Source organism: Sciurus vulgaris (assembly GCF_902686455.1).
Source record: "Sciurus vulgaris genome assembly, chromosome: 14".
Lineage (NCBI taxonomy): Eukaryota > Metazoa > Chordata > Mammalia > Rodentia > Sciuridae > Sciurus > Sciurus vulgaris.
This window is the reverse complement of record NC_136475.1, coordinates 7,082,407-7,100,635: the sequence shown is the minus strand read 5'-3', so window position 1 is coordinate 7,100,635 and position 18,229 is coordinate 7,082,407. Positions and strand designations below refer to the sequence as shown.

Below are 18,229 nucleotides of genomic sequence, written 5' to 3'. Positions count from 1 at the left end.
GATATTCCATGTTATATGGTCTCTATTATGTATTGTATAAATTGCATATTCCATAGTTTGGATATATCGGATATATTGGAGAGGTGACGTGGGGACCGTGTTCCTTCCACCCTGTCCTCAGGGAAACGATGCAGGAAGGCAGCAGTGTGTTTGAGCAGGTGCCCCTCAGGAGGTCGGGCACACAGGGAGGGTGCAAAGCTGCCACAGAAGCTGTCCCCCCTTTGCTGACATCAGTCTCTGCAAGTCATCTGACGAAGGCTGTGAAAGGGCATTTGCTAAAAGTTCACTGGAAGTTTAAAAAATGAGCAAACCAGAAGTGATGGCTGGAGGAAGGGTTCAACTTCCTTTTTCACAAACCCCATTATTACAGTTTCAAAAGATATGTTGGGAATTCCAGAAATCTGTGAGGGGGGTGTGAATTTGTAAAGCATCTTGTTTCCCAAACTTGTGTTTTTGGCTTTCATTTATTTTAACATTTATGTCAGAGCAACCAAGACTGCTTCTTCTAAATTGTTATTGCTCTGCAGCCTGACACAGTGGTGTGTGCCTGTCATTCCAGCTCTTGGGAGGCTGAGGCAGGAGGATTGCAAATTCAAGGCCAGCCTCAGCAACTTAGTGAGACCTTGCCTCAAAAAAATAAAGCACCCCTGGGTTCAACACCCAGCACCCTCCCAAAGTGTTGTTGCTGTGCTGTACATGGTCAGACTTTGATCTGGAGAAGGTGGGTCCTTTAGGGCATATCCACAGATGATCTTGGGAAGTGAGTCCAACAAAAGGCAGATGGTTCCCCCACCACTGGGCCCAGCCCATCCTCCACTGTCCCTGTCTGTCCTCCCACCACACCTAGCCCAGGCCTCACGTGGCTGGTCTTGCCTGCTACAGCCTCCTGGAGCAGGGCATTCCTGTCCCCATTTATACAGAAGACTGTGCTTGGAGCAGGGATGTAATAGTGCGCAGCCCACACCTGGGCAGGTGGTGGCCTGGTCTCCCAGGCCCGCAGGCGTGCCCGCCAGTTTGTCTACGTCCCTCGCAGTGGGCCTCCCGCGTCCTGGCCAGGGACACGTGCTCTGAATTCAAGTCTTCTATTGCTTATTACCCCCCTGTGATGTCGAGTTCTTAACTTCTCTGTGCAGTTTCCTCCTCTGTCCGTAGGAATCGTAAGGCCACCTCTCTAATCGGGTTCTAACAAGGATCAAATGGCAGGAAATGTCCTATGGTAACACACAGAATGTGGGTCATCGCCTTTGTTATGTTAGATTTTATTGACAATTGAATTTAGCACGAAAAGAGAAGACGCCCCAAACCTCAGATCCTCCTCGTCTCCTAATCGAGATGGCCTCCTCGTCTCCTAATTGAGATGGCCTCCTCGTCTCCTAATTGAGATGGCCTCCTCGTCTCCTAATCGAGATGGCCTCCTCGTCTCCTAATTGAGATGGCCTCCTCATCTCCTAATTGAGATGGCCTCCTCATGCTCTAATTGAGATGGCCTCCTCGTCTCCTAATTGAGATGGCCTCCTCATCTCCTAATTGAGATGGCCTCCTCGTCTCCTAATTGAGATGGCCTCCTCATGCTCTAATTGAGATGGCCTCCTCGTCTCCTAATTGAGATGGCCTCCTCATGCTCTAATTGAGATGGCCTCCTCGTCTCCTAATTGAGATGGCCTCCTCGTCTCCTAATTAAGATGGCCTCCTTGTCTCCTAATCAAGATGGCCTCCTTGTGCCCTAATTGAGATGATGGCCTCCTCGTCTCCTAATTGAGATGGCCTCCTCATGCTCTAATTGAGATGGCCTCCTCGTCTCCTAATTGAGATGGCCTCCTCATGCTCTAATTGAGATGGCCTCCTCGTCTCCTAATTGAGATGGCCTCCTCATGCTCTAATTGAGATGGCCTCCTCGTCTCCTAATCGAGATGGCCTCCTCGTCTCCTAATTGAGATGGCCTCCTCATGCTCTAATTGAGATGGCCTCCTCATCTCCTAATTGAGATGGCCTCCTCATGCTCTAATTGAGATGGCCTCCTCGTCTCCTAATTGAGATGGCCTCCTCATCTCCTAATTGAGATGGCCTCCTCATGCTCTAATTGAGATGGCCTCCTCGTCTCCTAATTGAGATGGCCTCCTCATGCTCTAATTGAGATGGCCTCCTCGTCTCCTAATTGAGATGGCCTCCTCATGCTCTAATTGAGATGGCCTCCTCGTCTCCTAATTGAGATGGCCTCCTCATCTCCTAATTGAGATGGCCTCCTCGTCTCCTAATTGAGATGGCCTCCTCATGCTCTAATTGAGATGGCCTCCTCATGCTCTAATTGAGATGGCCTCCTCGTCTCCTAATTGAGATGGCCTCCTCATGCTCTAATTGAGATGGCCTCCTCGTCTCCTAATTGAGATGGCCTCCTCGTCTCCTAATTAAGATGGCCTCCTTGTCTCCTAATCAAGATGGCCTCCTTGTGCCCTAATTGAGATGATGGCCTCCTCATCCCCCAGGCCTCCCAGGTCATTGCAGGAATGTTCTTGGACACGAACCCCTCCCCCAGCAGAAGCAGTCACCCTTTCCCCTGTGTCCTAGAGGAAAGCTTCTCCCTCTACACACACACACACACACACGCACACACGGGCCATGGCTCCCTCTGGGTCGACACACAGGGCCCTCCTATTGGTGGTTGTTTTAGTCAGCTCTTGCACTGTGGTGACCAGAATCCCCATCAAGAACAGCCTGGGGAGGGAGAGTTTATCTGGGGCTCAGGGTTTTGGAGGTCTCCGTCCACAGGCGGCCGACTCCTTCTCTCTGGGCCCGAGTGAGGTGGAGCATCATGGCAGAAGGGTTGGCAGAGGAAGGCAGCTCCCAACTCGGCAACCAGGGGACAGCTTTGCTCACCAGGGACAAAATCTAAGTTCCAAAGACATGTGACCCACCTTCACCAGCCACACCTACCTGCTACAGTGACCACCCAGTTAACCCATGTCTGTGGATTAATCCACCGATTAGGTCACACCTCTAATAATCTCTCGTTTTCCTTGGGATACCTCATATCCAGACCATCATGGTGCGGACGTGGCCTCCCGCACCGGGCTGTGCGTCCGCAGGCGGGGCTGCGGCTCTCATTGCACCAGCACCCAGCCAAGCACACAGGCAGGGTCAAGAATACGCACGTAGTGCAGGACACCAAGCTCTGCTCGTTTTCTTGGGGATGAGGAGAATGGCCGAGGCCTGCTTCTCAGGCCCAGATGGAGCCATCCCATGGCTGGAAGGCGGTCTGCGGACTAGACATTGCCTCCAGTCCAGGGCGGCTCCTCTTGGAAACGGGTGTCCTCTGTGCTGACCTCAAGACACAGAGTGGTGTAGGACGATTGCCGGGAGGCTTTGGCCTCTGGCTCCTGACCTTGCTTGTGCCTTTGTGTTCACCTAGCGCTTCCCTCCCCACCCACGGAAGTCAGCGTGCACAACAGCTCGGCTCACAGCATCCTCATCTCCTGGGTCCCGGGTTTTGACGGATACTCCCCATTCAGGAATTGCAGCATCCAGGTAAACCTCGGGGGAGGCGGGAAGGAACCCAGGGTGCTCTGCAGGGCGCCCGCGGGCCCTGCCTCCCGAGCCCAGCTCTGCAGGCTTTCCCTGCCGGGTCCACAGTGCCTACCTCCCCACCCTTGTCCACGGTGTGCTTCCTTCTCTTTCCTGGTCCAGGACCCAACCGGAAAAGAGGCTTGTTTCCAAGGCTCTCACTAAGTTGCTTAGGGCCTCGTTAAGTCACCGAGGCTGGCTTTGAACTTGTGATGCTCCTGCCTCAGTCTCCTGAGCCACTGGGATCACAGGTGTGCGCCACCACACCTGGCCCAGAATTCATTTTTAATCACAAAAACGCAATCCTAAATGAGGACTGGCCTGTGACCAAGCATTCAGGAGACCAGTCACGCCCTACTGGGACTCCTCCTGGGCTGGTGCTGGGAAGGGCCAACGGGCCAGTAGCAGACAGGTCATCTGTTGCAGGAGCAGACAGTGTCTCCCCGGGGACCCTGGGGATTACAGGCCTTGGGGACTCTTGAGCCATTTTTAACCACTACCTACAATTGGTCTGAAAGAGTGCTGTTAGAAATGGAGGCCGGTCATCCCCAAATGGTACCTTGTCCTGATGTGAGCTCTGCTCGCCAGCATTCCTTTCATAAAAATGGAAACAGTGGCGTTAACACTAGTGTTTACCAAGTGGCCACAAGGGCCCAGGGACTTGGCCGACACCTGACTGGAAGCACAGAGGGCCTCCTCCCCGTCCTGAACAGCGGGAGGGGAGCTGCAGTCCCGGGAGCTCTGATCCCCAGAGTGGAGCTGGGGCATCTGCTCTGCGGTCTGGGGGCACCTGCGTGGAGCAGGCCTAGCCCCAGCGCGTCAGCTGCAGCAGCTTGTCACCCGCAGGGCAGGGACGGTGCTGTTTCCTGAATGCCCAGTCTTATTACTTAAAAGCCTCCCAACCTGATGTAGGCCAGCCGTCCTGCCCGCGCAGAGAAGGGGCTCCTGAAGATCGGTGTCAGCCAGATGTTTTTGATGGCAAACAGAATCAACGTCTCTGCCTTCCGTTCCTTCTACTCTTACCTAACAGCTGTTCCTTCTCTGAGGAATAAGAATATGCATCATCCCTAAAAATGGCCTCCCCCCCCACACCTGGCTTCATTCTTCTTTTTCAGGTCAATTTAGAATTTTTATTATTAAAACAAAGCTTTAAAAATTTCAGTAGAAAATTTAGGTTCCTATATATTGGCTTTGTTGAAGAGTAGGCAACATTTTTTTTTTTTAAACCAGAGTCAATTAGCATTGTCCAAAAATATCAATCCGTTTACCATATTAAAATTTAAGAACCTTTCTCAACAAAGTAAACGTGAAAAAATAATAAAGAGACAAGTCACAAGTGGGAGAAGATATTATTGTAAAGTAATAATCAGAAGGTTTTAAAAATAAAGGCAAATCAGTAAGAAATGCAAGATTGACTCAATTGAAAAATTGTGGGGAATATAAATGAGGCTTGTACTGAAGAAGAAACATAAGAAAAAATTATTAGAAATCAGCCAAAAAACTTAAATCAACATGACACAAATACTATTTTACATCCATTCTATTGCCAAAACTATGTGATAATACCAAATGTTAGAAGAGATGTGACCACAGAGAAGCTCTTATACATAAGACTATAAACAATTATAAATATTAAATATTTTCAAGAATTTAGCATTGTGACTTAATCTGGCTTAATTCTGGTCCACCTGTTTTTATAAACCTTCCAGGTACCATTGAGGTATCAGCAGGGATAGTCTCTTGTGTGTGTGTGCGTGTGTGTGTGTATGGCTTTGTGGGTGGGTGTAGGCTGTGTGTGTGTGTGTGTGTGTGTGTTACTAGGAATTAAACCCAACGCCTCATGCATGCGAGGCAAGCGCTCTGCCAACTGAGCTTTATCCCCAGACCGCCTCCTTTTTTAAGACACTTTATTTTGGAGGGTCCTTTCCTTTTCTGTAACAGTGACCCATCTAAATATGCAATCGAATGTTTTGAGGATGTTCACAACCATACCACCATCTAATTGTACTACAGTCATAAGAGAATCATGTGTGGTTTCCTTTGATAGCTCTTTTTGATTTTGGTTATCAGCATCTTGCTGGCGTAATGAGTTGGGAGGTATGCCTTATTCTCCAATTTCTTGGAGGAGTTTGTGAAAGAAATATTTTATTCTTTTTAAAAATTTCTAATGAGTCCATCAGCAAAGCTACCTGATCCTGGGCTTTTCTTTGTGGCAAGGTTTTTGAATATTAGCTCAATGTTTTCACTTGGTATCGGTCTGCTCCGATTTCTATTTCTTCTTGAGTCAGTTTTGATAGACCGTGTGTTTCTCGAAATTTGGTCATTTCATCTGAGTTATCTAATTTGTTGGTCTACAGTTGTTCATCATATTCCGACCACCTGGGACCAGCCCTTTTTAAGGGCTCTTTGGGTTGCCTTCCCACGCGAGGGCGGCTCACTCCACAGAGGCTGAGGCCCTCCCCACACCTTGGGGAGGGGGTCTCTGGGTAGACGTGAGGTGGGGAAGGATGGCTGGAAGGACCGATGACACCCGGCCCCCCAAAGGTGGGGAATGATCACATATAAGCTCCCCTGTCCTGTCTGTCCTGTGTCTTTGTGCGTGGGAAGCGTCATCCTGGGGCCAGTGGTGCTGGACGTGGTTTTCTGTCCTTGTCCCACCAGCTAGCTCAGCCTCCCTTCCTGTCCTCCTCTCCAGCTAGCTCAACCTCTCTTCCTGTCCTCCTCTCTGTTTGCATCAGGACCACTAGATTTGGCAAATATGAATATAGGACACCAGTGGTCTGCAATTCACCTGTTCTAAAAATTATTTGAAATTCATATTTAGTCGAGCACCCTTTATTTTCTCTAGCAGTCCTGGATTAGTGGGAATGGCTCCCGAAGTTTCCCTTATATATTTTGCTGATTAAGATTGACTCCCATCCTTACAGCAACCAAGTATGGCCGTGTGCTCTGCTACAGTTTTAAACTCTGACTTGGTAACAAATGAATGTTCTGGACGAGGTTCAGGTCCCCGCGCTGGCGGGCACACCCTCTGGCTTCCTTGGGTCCTGACGTTAGTTCCTTTCTTCACTCATTTCGGGGCCACATGCTCCATTTCTAATTTTAACTCTCGCACATACTTTTTGCCAGTTCAGGCCCTGGGTTCCCCCAGGGCCCACTGAGAAGGACCGTTCCAGAAGCCCATCTCCTTCCAGGGACATGGTGCTTGGAGACGCTCCACCTGTAGCTCTGGAAGCCGGGTGGGGACAGAGCCAGGTTCATTCTAGTGGCTGGTCACAGGAAGGAGTGCGTGCGTGTTCCAGCGCGAGGAAACAGTCACTCCTGCCAGCAGCCACCCCAGATAAGCACAAGGTCTCCACCACAGGCTCCTGGGGACGACGGGTGCCTTCCTGCCACACACAGGATCTGAGTCAGAGGTGGGCTTGGCCCACTGGGGAAGTGGAGTTCCAGAATGCTTATTTACAGCCTGCTGCCCTGCATTTCAACCCGAATCCTGGAATGATGGCATCGTGCGTCCACATCCCATGAATGCACACCCCTTATTAAGGGCCATCAGTACATTTTGTGAAGTTTTTTTTTTTTTTTTTTTTTTTCCAAATTGCTTTTGGTTTTACACAATACTATCGGTCTCTTTTCAGATTTTATAAATAGAAGTTTTGTAGAAATTTGGAAAAAACACAGGTAGTGGAGAAAAAAAAAAAATCTTCTCTAACCCATTCTCAATAGGAGGAACACTTGAGGGGAAGGAAGTAGGCTTCGGCCTAGGCCTGGATTTTTGCTGGGTCTCTTGCCGGTGCACGTGGAGATTTGGAGAGGGATGTGGGGAGACTTTGGGAGTGTGGGGAGGAAGAGGTGAGGAAATATGTGTTTAAAGGAGATTTGGAGAAAACTTCTAGATGGAATGTAAACGACCCTTTGCTGTATCTCCCCTCAACAATGCCATAAAACTTACATGACCTGTATGCTTCTGGATCGCGTTTCTATTTGAGCACAGAGGGGTAAGAATAAGGTGCACACTACAGAACTGATCTTCAAGACAAGAGTGGGGATTCTCAGGTGACATCATAGAAAGGACATAAATTCACAGAAACGAAACCAAGGAATCCATCTTCCAAAGGAGGATCTGGGAAGCACTGTCTGTAAAGGGCCAGGGGGTAAGTGTTTTAGGCTGCCCGTCAGACGCAGGGTCTGGCCCGTGTTGCATATTCTATGAAACAGCCGGAAGACGAGATCAAGAATTGAGGGCCTGGTGGCACACACCTAGAATGCAGAGAGTTGGGAGGCTGAGGAAGGAGGATGGCAAGTTCAAAGCCAGCCTCAGCAACTTAGCGAGGTCCTAAGCAACTTGGTGAGACCAAGGGCTGGGGAGGTGGCTCAGGGGTTAAGCACCCCTGGGTTCAATCCCCAATAACAAGTTAATAACAATCATAGCTGAGGTGGGCCTGGGACAGGAGGGAGGACTTCCTTATTTCATTCCCTAGTACAGTGTGAGCTGTAATTGTAACATAGTGACACTTAGTTGCGATGTTAGCTGCAGCAGGGAGATGCCTCGGGACAGGCATCCTCCCACCGCCCGGAGGGTTGCAGGGTAGTGTGAGCAAGGGTCACAATGCTGGTGCAGAGGTTGTGTGTCCCTGAAAGGAGGCTCATCACCCCGTTGCTGAGGAAGGGCCACACTCTGAGGATGGATGGCGCCCCCCCACTGCCTGGCTGACGCTGGTGCACGTCTCCTCTCTTCATTCAGGTCAAGGAGATGGACCCGCTGAGTAACGGCTCACTCATGACCTTCTACACCTCGGCTACTCCGCATCTGTACCAGATCCAGCAGCTGCAGGCCCTGGCTAATTACAGCATCGGTGTGTCCTGCATGAACGAGATAGGCTGGTCTGCGGCCAGCCCTTGGGTTCTGGCCAGCACCACCGAGGGAGGTAATTCCTGGGAGGCACCGTGGCCATTTCCCCAGGCCTTTCCCAGGGGCCTGGCTTTCCGTGTTCACTCGAGTTACTTTCCGTGCTTACACAGTTATTACTCATAGCATTAAACTCAAGCAGCGGGTGGCACGGGTCTGGCTAGCACTCAGGAGCAGCCACGAGGTGCCCAAAACCCACGGGTACGTTCCAGGCCTTTCCGCGTGAGGGCCAGCCACGTGCACTAGGTACTATCTAAATTATCTGGCTCAAAGCAAATTTTGTTTACCTCTTCACACTTTAATGATTCTTCTCTGTGTGGCTTTTGATTTCAGATTTTTCTCCCTTTCTGTGAACATTGGCATGACCATGGCAGCTCTGTCGCCCTCGGATCATGCAGTTTCCCTTGTCCCCAGTTCAGAGTCCTCACTCGCACGGACTCTGCCCTGCCTGTTTCCCTCCCCGTATGGTCAGCGTTGCAACCAGTACAGGGGGAGAGACAGGTCTGGATCTGAAATTTCGTGGGTTTAAGGACTGGGATTGAACTAGATTAGAAATCAACACTACAGCCGGGCACGGTGGAGCACACCTGTTACCCAGCAGCTCAGGAGACTGAGGCAGGAGGATGGGGAGTTCAAAGCTAGCCTCGGCAACTCAACAAGGCCCTAAGCAACTTAGGGAGACCCTGTCTCTAAATAAAATTTAAAAGGGCTGGGGAGGTGGCCCGGTAGTTAAGCGCCCCTGGGTTCAATCCTGGGAGGGAGGGAGGGAGGGAGGGAGGAAGGAAGGGAGGGAGGGAGGGAGGGAGGGAGGGAGGGAGGGAGGAAGGAAGGAAATGCTAGAAGATCTCTGAAATAGTGATACCCAGTTTAGTTCAGCTGAGGACAGAGAACACAATCTGTACGACCCGGCTCCTTCTACATGTACTGGGACCTGTTTTAGGGCCCTGAGTGTGGCGTCTTGGTGACCGAGTTGCTGTGACAGTGGGGTAGACCTCCACGTGCCATCTGGGCCAAGTGAGCTGATGGTGGTTCCCTCCTGTGTTCCTGCTGGGCTTTTCTACCTGTTGCATCAACGTCTCTTTCTACAGGTGGCGGACACTTTGTTTTTACAAATCTATCTGCACAGATACAGAACGCAGCTTGCTTGGGGCAGGGGAGGTTGAGCCCAGGCCTCACGCGTGCTGAGCACCTGTCTTCCGCCAAGCCGCACCCCCGGCCCCCACGTTGCTTTCTCATCCACTCAGTCTCTGCCTTGAAATCCGGGCATTTATTCCATCCGAGTGCAGTGGGTACACGTTCTCTCTGTTCTCTGTGTGATTTGTCCCCTTTTTCTTCCTTCTTTGGGGTTAGTCAAATATTTTTATGTTCCTATTTTATCTCTTTTGCTGGTTTTTGGGCCATAACTCTCTCTGTTCTTTGCTGCTGCTGTTGTTTTTAGGAACAGATTTTATTTTTATTTGTTCTTTTTAGCTATACATGACAGAGAGTCTATTCTGATATATTTGTACAAACATGGAGTGTATCTTATTCTAATTAGGACCCCAGTCTTGTGGATGTACATGCTGTTGAGATTCACTGGGGGTGTTCATATATGAACACAGGAAGGCGATGTCCAATTCCTTCCACTGTCTTTCCTATTCCCAGCCCCCTCCCTCCCCTTCATTCCCCTTTGTCTAATCCAGTGAACTTCTTTTCTCCCCGCAACGCCTCCCACCACCTTTATTGTGAGTTAGCATCCACATATCAGGGAGAGCATTCAGTCTTTGTTTTTTTTTTTGGGGGGGGGGGGCGGTTGGCTTATTTCACTTAGCATGATAGTGTTCAGATCCACCCATTTGCCAGCAATTCCCAAAATTTCATTCTTCTCAATGGCTGAGTAATATTCCATCGTGTATCTGTACCACCTTTCCTTTACACACTCATCTGTTGAAGGGCACCTACGTTGGTCCCATAGCTTGGCTATTGGAATTGAGCTGCTGTAAACATGGATTGGCTGTGTCCCTGTTGTATGCCAGTGTTAAGTTCTTTGGGTGTACACTGAGGAGTGGGATCAGTGTTCCCTTTAGGATCTGCAGCTACATGTTCGACGGACCACAGCTTAGCTTCTAGGGATTGATGCCACTTCGTGCTCAGGAGCCTGAGCCAGGATACTTCTATTTTTCTTCTTTCCCTGTTTTTGCCGTTGTTGCCATACCGTTTTATTTCTAAGCATGTTATAAACGTCCTGCATTGTTCTTTCTTGCTCAGTCATTAATCTAGGCAGGGCGATCTAAGAAGGAAAAACATACATGAGCCCGTGTGGTCACCGTTTCTGGTGGTCTTCATTTTTTGGTGTAGATCCCTATTTCACCTTCTGTATTGTCTTCCTTCCGGAAGGACTCTTCATCGTTTCTTATGGTGCAGATCTGCTGATGGGAGATTCAGCTGCTGTACGTCTTTGGAGAATTATTTTACCCTTGAAGTAAATATTTATCTTATATTTTTTGGCTTGTGTGTGTGTGTGTATTGTACGTGGGATTGAACCCAAGGCTGTGTGTGCTAAGTGTGAGCTCTACCACTGAGCTACACCCTCACCCGGCCTTCATTTTGGAAAGATATTAGAATAGAATTCTACATTCCCCGTTTCTTGGTTGTTATGTTTGTTTGGTTCCTTAGGGGACCCTAAAGTGTTGTCCCCCTATCTTTTTACTTGCATTGTTTCCAGAATGAAATCTAGTGATCAACCTAATTTTGTTCCCCTGTATGTAATGTGTACTCTGCCTGTTTCTCCTTAGTCACTGATTTTATGTGATTTAGTGTGATTATGCATTAAGCATGATTTTATTAACATTCCTTGCACTTGAAGTGGGTCAAAGTTGTTTTTCTTTTTTTTTTTTTTTTTTTTTTTTTTGTTTTCATCAAATATGGCCATTTTTGAAGAAATAATGGCCAAAATTTTTGTCTCTTTCTTAAAATATGTTTCATGTCTCTAGTTAACTTTTAGACCGTACAGAATATGATCATAACTGTTTTATTGTCCTTCTTTTCTAGTTCTAAGATCTGTGTGTTTCTGGGGTGACTTCAGTTGATCCATATATACTTTGACCATGGGTAGTATCTCTTTTTGTGCCTGCTAATCTTTGATTGAATCACCAACAATGACAACTTTACAATGACGCTAGATACTCCTACCAGTACTGAACTTGATTTGGGGGATGAGCAATTTCACTGGGACTCTGTGAGCATGGCTTGTGGTCTTCTCTGATCCCTGGATTGGGCAGTGACCCAAGGGCTTGTTTTAGACACCCTGGAGTGTCAAGATTGGTGTTTTTTCCTCTGTAGCCACTCAGTTCCTCAAGAAGAGGCGTCCTCCGTCCCCTGCCCCAGGACTATGAACGTATCTGCTGATGTTCTGGGAGACACATGGGGGGACACCCCCTCTTTGGGGTACAGGCTTCCACGTTTTTCTCCAGTGTTCGATCTGCCCCTCACCAAGCCTTCCCTCTGCTGGTGCCCTGAGGCCAGCAGCTTTTCAGTTCGCAGAGTAAACCCCGCTTCTTGAGGGAGTACTTGGCTGATGGGGGCAGGGGTAGATGAACCTCCAGAGGCAACTGCCTCCTAATCAGACTTTCCGTCCATCTTCCCAGACCTGTCCCAGCTTAGTACCTGTGCCCTCGGCCACTGAGCGGCTCCAGCTTCTTTGGGGAGAATAGACTTGCTGAGTAACGCCTTTTTCAGCTCTCAAACATGTCACAATTTCTCTTCCACCATTGACGACTTTGTTTTTTTCTTTTTAGTACCAGGGAGTGAACCAAGGGGTGCCTAACCATTGAACCACATCCCCAGCCCTTTTTACGTTTTTGTTTTTTTTTTTTTTTAAGTTGTAAATGGGCACAATATCTTTACTTATTTATTTATTTTTATTTGGTGCTGAGGATTGAACCCAGTCTCATGCATGCTAGATGAGCACTCTACCACTGAGCCACAAACCCAGCCCCTTTATTTTATTTTGAGACAGGGTCTCACTAAGTTCCTCAGGGCCTTACTAAGTTGCTGAGGCTGGCTTTGAACCTGTGATCCTCCTGCCTCAGCCTCCTGAGCTGCTGGCATGAAAGGCATGTGTCGCCGCGCCCGGCTACCATCCATGGACTACTTCTTGCCTGGAGTTTCCTTTTGTCACTTTTGAGGGGTTTTAGGAGGAAGCAGACATGCTCATCCAGAAATCCTGTAGCAGACTGCAAGGTGTGTGTCTGACCCAGTAGACAGAGCATGGCCGAGTGGTGTTTCCCAAGCAGCACTTCCCTCTACCTTCCCTCTACCCCTACCAGAATCAGCAGGAATGAGGAGGGTCACGGTGGGTTTCTTCTTTTATTTTGCCTTGTTTTCCTTTCCAAGACATCCAAATACAACTACAGGCAATAGTCTGGTGTATATTATTCCAATTTTTAAATTCCTTCTCTGTATAAACACTTTTTATTTCTAAAATGAATCAAGATGTACTTCTTTGCAATCCCCCTGTTGGATTTTTTTTTAATATCAATACGCATAATACACCTAATTCTTTTCAGTGGCAGGGTAGTTAGTATGCCATTGTAAAATGTATCAAAATTTATATTATAATCATTGACTGATATTTATTCCCATTATACTGCAATGAATATACCTCCAGCTATAGATTAAATTCCTGGAAATAAAATTCTTGGTCAAAGAGCATGTTTTCTGTTTTAACAGTCAAGTTCCTCACTCCCCAAGTACTATAATGAGGGTCTTGACTGGCGTCCTAAATTGCCTTATGTGCACATACACCCCCACACACTCATCTCACACACGCACACACACACACACACAGCTGGCCTCCCGTGTCCACGGGTTCAGCATCCTCAGACTGAACTAACCACGGACCAAAGACACTTGAGAAAGTAATTGCCACTGTGCCGACTGGGCGCAGATCTCTTTGGCGTCGTGAGTGATGCAGGGTGACGAGTGTCTGCTGAAGGCATCCTGAGCCACCTAGAGGTGACTGCAGGCCGGCGGCAGCGTGTGGGTGTCCCTCTGCAGTCCCACGTGTCCTCGGCGGGACTTGAGCGTCCTGGAGGCACCAGCTTGCAGACGCTGAGGGATGCCCAAGCATCTCCCTGCCGGGCTGATGGTCTCCGTCCAGACCAGCCACCTGCCTCTGGAGGTCGCGCAGTAGCTGCATCCAGGCCTCAGTAGAGTTCCCTGCCCTGACACCGTAGATGCCGCAGAACTGCTCTGCAGTCGCCCCGGGCCCCTCAGGTGTCTACTGGAGGCCACCATCGGGGTCCCTGCGCGCCCCACCCTCCTGCCCGCTCTTCTGTCCTCCCCGCTTGGTGCTTGTGGCCTTCTTAGCTTCAGAGGGAGCCTTGAGGCCCCTGCGGCCTGAACCACGTACTGGCTGGAGCGAGAGGGCTATTTCCTGCCCTTATCTGGACAGGAGATGGGAGTCGGTCCTTGGTCCCCATCTCTGTGCTTTCCATGGAACCCGTGCAGGCCCGACCCTGGGAGGCCGGAGAGTGGACTGGCCAGCGAGTCCTCGCCGTCTTCATCTTGCTTCCTTTCCTTTGCAGCACCGTCAGTGGCCCCTTTAAACGTCACCGTGCTCCTGAACGAGTCCAGTGGAAACGTGGACGTCAGGTGGACCACGCCTCCGATCGCGCGGCAGGCGGGGGAGCTGGTGGGCTTCTGGATATCACACGTGTGGCAGAGCGCGGGGACTTCCGTAAGTCAGGCCCGAGTGCCCCCGTCGTCCCCTTTGACCTGCTGATTCAACTGTTTCAGAAGCTTCAGTTTTGCCGGGAGAAGACCTGGCACGATGGTGTGGGGCCGGGCACCTCTGGGGTGACTTGAATGTTAGAGGTGACTGAATGGCTGGAAAGTTCTGGAAAGTTCTGAGGAGCGGCGGGGCTCTCCCCTCCTGCACTCCTCAGGCAGGCGTGGGTTCAGCAGATAGTTCGGGGGCACCTCCTCTGTTGTCACCTGCCTTCCCATCAGGAGGACAGTGAGCGCCACCCAGGAAATAACAGGGCACCGTGGGCCTGAGCAGTCGGGCAGCTCAGAGCCTCTTGGAAGTTACAGTAGATTCTTCCCTGAGGAAGGTTGTCAGGGAAGACCCTCAGCCTCAGAGGATAAGCCTCAGAGGACCAGGGCAGGTCGCACTCAGGGCCCTGCAAGCAGTGCTGCCCCAGCCAGGTGGCACCGGACCTCAAGGCAACATGATGGGCCCAGGGGTGGCTCGTGTGGCCAAGGGTCCTGGGGCCAAGGGTCCCTGAGAGCCATGGGTAGCGGGCAGCAAACAAGCCCTCCTTGGTGCAGCTGCCCCTAGCCCTGCTGCAGCCACCGACCTCCCTCGTGGCCTGGGTGACCCATCCCAGGATGGCTCAGGACCCGGGAGGCTAGGCCTTGCAGATTTTCAAGCCCCACAAGGATGTGCAAAGGTGCCCATGGTAGACTGTCCCTCCCAGCAAAGTGGCACTTGATTGGAGGTCAGAATGAGATTTATTGTGAGGAACTGGCTCCCACAGTCCCAGAGCTGAGCTGTCTGCAGGCTGGAGCCCCAGAGAGCCAGGGCTAGAGTTGGGATCTGGAAGCCTGAGAACCAGGGGAGCCAGTGGCACAGACCTCGGGCTACGGCTAGAGAAGACCACACATCAGGTTCCTCCTCCCGTGCCCTTTCCTCCAGGGTATAGGACAGTGTCCACTCACTGGGGAGGGCCTTCTGCTCTACTCAGTCTGCTGGTCTAACCTGGAAACATCCTCACAGACATACCCAGAAATGATATCTAGCCATAGAGCCAGGCGCCCCACAACCCCTCAAGGTGACAGAATGAACCTCCACAGCTTGGGATGCTTTTGACAGATGGAAGTGGTGGGTTTCAGGTGGGAAAAGATGTCATGAAGGAGCTGTCAGTGCAGTGGCCTTGAGGGGCTCAGGACCCTCTGAGAAGCCCGGAACCTGTGTCCTTTATGACAGCATGGAAGGAGGCAGAGCTGGACTGGGGAGCTGTGACCCCAGAATGCACAGCGTGGACGTCAGGCTGAGGCAGATAGAACTTGTGGGTGGCCAGGGAGCCACAGAGGCCTGAGCCCAGGTGTAGGACATGAAGCCTACGGATTATGGATGTGGATCATGTTAGTTTTTTGTTTATGGATAATAAAATTGAGTTTGTTGATATAAATAGCCTTCAAATCTGCCTACATTCCAGAGCCTCTAAAAAGAGTAGCCAGGGAGCTCAGCAGCTGGCTTCCTGTCTTGGGAGCTCCTTCCTGTCTTGGGAGGTTTTCTGGCTTACAGAGACTGCATATCACAAATGTCAGGGAGGTTTACTTTGAATACTGGGACACACTCGGTACCAGGCAAAGTAGGGGGAAGTGCATCAGCATGTCAGGTGGCTCCTGCCTTCTACCCCAAGGCTGGGAGGAGCCCATTAGCCCAGTAACGACTCTCCAGCGTGAGTGCTCATTTCATCCACAAGAGCAGACCAGAGGCCAAGAGCATCAGGTGAAAGGACTGGCTCCCTCGGACCCCAGCATCCTTCCTGAAGACCCCTGCTGCCGGAGGAACCCAGGGCCCAAGACAGCAGGGGAGGCAGCTGGGGGACGGAGCCTGGGTGTGGCTGGGTGGGCAGCCTCCAGACAGGGCCCCTCGCTAATGGGACTGGCTCTTCTTTACCATGACCATGGAAAGCTCCCTTTGTGTGGTCGGGACCCTGGTCCCTAACCTTGGTGAGAGACTCCTCTTAGCATGTTCATGACACGTGTGCAGGGCATTGCACAGACGTGCTCCAGCTTTGGCAGAAGAGAGGGGCAGGGTGAATGGTGAACAGCTCTGCCCTTGGATAATGGTCTGGACTTTGTTCCAATCTTTTTTTTTGGGGGGGGGGGTATAGGAATTGAACCCTGGGTGCCTCACCACTGAGTCACTTCCCCAGCCCTTTATTTTTATTTTTTTATTTTGAGACAGGATCTTGCTAAGTTGTTTAGAGCTCAGTTCATTGCTGAGGCTGGCCCTGAACTTGTGATCCTTCTGCCTCAGCCGCCCGAACCACTGTTTTTTTTTTTTGTTTTTGTTTTTTAAGATTTCAATATGAAACTTTCAACACGCCATATGTTTTTGGCACATGGTGATTTTACTTCACCGTCTGTGGTGCAGTGAGCTGGCTGGCACGATTACTGGTCTCTCCGGTCCTTCGGGGTGACTGTGCCAGGCCTGGGTCAGCCGTGGACGCCAGGGGCCTGTTCTGCCTTGCCGTTGTTCGCTGGATGCTCTGCACTTGGTGACGACCTAGAGCGTCTCTGGCAAGGGAAACGAGGGGGACAGGACAGCTGCAGCGCTGCAGCAGCTGGTCTGGTCCAGCTGTGCTCCGCGTGCCCTGGCAGAGAGCCCTGGAAACAGAGGTGCCCAGTCCTTCCTAGCTCACTCTCCATCGCGTATCAGAACTGCTTTTCCGCAAGGAGCCCTGGGGTTTCTCCCGACTGTCAGGAAGTGATCTTCTGGCAGCCGCAGGCGATGCAAGTAGAGGGAAGGGGAAAGGGCTCGGGTCCGCGTTCTGCCTAGGCGGCGGTGCTGACCCTGGTGGGCGTCACAGCAGGGAGAGAAGGACTGTTTTCCAGGCCTTTCCCCAGGCCCTTGTGCCTGCTGCCTCCGATCACCTGCATCTCCCGGCTGGCAGGCAGGGGAGTCACATGCCTGTCGAGAAGCTCAGCGCTTGTGGTTCAGTGGGCGAGGAATGCCCTTCCTCTGCTGGCAGAAGACAGGGGTCACCCGCAGACACGTGAGCGGCCCGAGGCCAAGCCAGCGGGTCGAAAGAGCTGCAGGGCCTCTTTGTTCCTCTCCTCCAGGCGTGACGAGGCCACTTCTCTGAAGCGAGCTTTAGGAGTGACAGTGGCCTAATGCACCAAGTGCTACCAGCGCCCAGCTGTGCGTGCACTCTCAGGCCGGTCCCCTCCGCTGTGAGAGCTATGCTGCCACAGTTAGGGCTGTGACCCTCCCCGTCACTCGCCTCCCTGCAGAGGCTGATCACCAGCAGGACGGTCGTCTGTTGCACCCACCCTGTACTGGTGCGTCATGTGGTCTAGCGACCACAGAAGACTTGGTGGCTCATGTTCCTTTGGGAACAGGCTCTGAGGCAGATGAGCTTCTGGCGCATAACGAGCAACAGGAGGCCGGGGAAACGGGAGAAGTCGGGGCAGGGAGGCAAGCCCCCCCGTGCAGAGGGAGGTTTGCCAGGAGCCGTCCGTCATCCACCTCCAGAGCGCCTTCCCTCGGGGGACCCACTCCCACACAGCTCCACCTCTCAAAGCCGCCCTTTCCTTTCCATTTTTAGAGAACTGTTGCTGAAGCTGCTTCTCCATGCAAGGCTGGGGAATTGCGCATTTTTTAAACTTCTTGCTTTTGACTGTAGTGAGAGTGGGCCTTGTGTGTGCAGGCTCAGAACTTTCCAGAAGGGTCTTTGGGTGGGTTTGCACTTATGCAAAAGGTGTACCATGTTGTCGTGATCAAGAACCTTCTGGTCTTCACTGTAGGATATTGACTGCATCTCAATGAAAATTTCTACCTTTTTCTTTTTCCTTTTTTTGGTACTGGGAATTGAACTCCGGGGTGCTTAACCACTGAGCCACATTCCCAGCCTCTTTTTGAATTTTATTTTGAGACAGGGTCTCACTAAGTTGCTTAGAGTCTGGCTAAGTTGCTGAGACTGGCTTTGAATTGGCTATCCTCCTGCCTCAGCCTCCTGAGCCTCTGGGACTATGGGCATGCGCCAC

General features: G+C 51.0%; 1 protein-coding gene across 1 annotated transcript in view; it reads left to right on the top strand.

Annotated features, from left to right (window-relative positions):
• Window positions 1–18,229, top strand: part of MERTK (MER proto-oncogene, tyrosine kinase) — an 80,512-nt gene that overhangs the window by 28,398 nt on the left and 33,885 nt on the right. Inside the window, exons 6-8 of the mRNA XM_079110649.1 lie at window positions 3,407–3,522; window positions 8,303–8,486; window positions 14,035–14,186. Coding sequence (XP_078966775.1) covers window positions 3,407–3,522; window positions 8,303–8,486; window positions 14,035–14,186 — 452 coding nt within the window. The remainder of the gene's footprint in view (window positions 1–3,406; window positions 3,523–8,302; window positions 8,487–14,034; window positions 14,187–18,229) is intronic.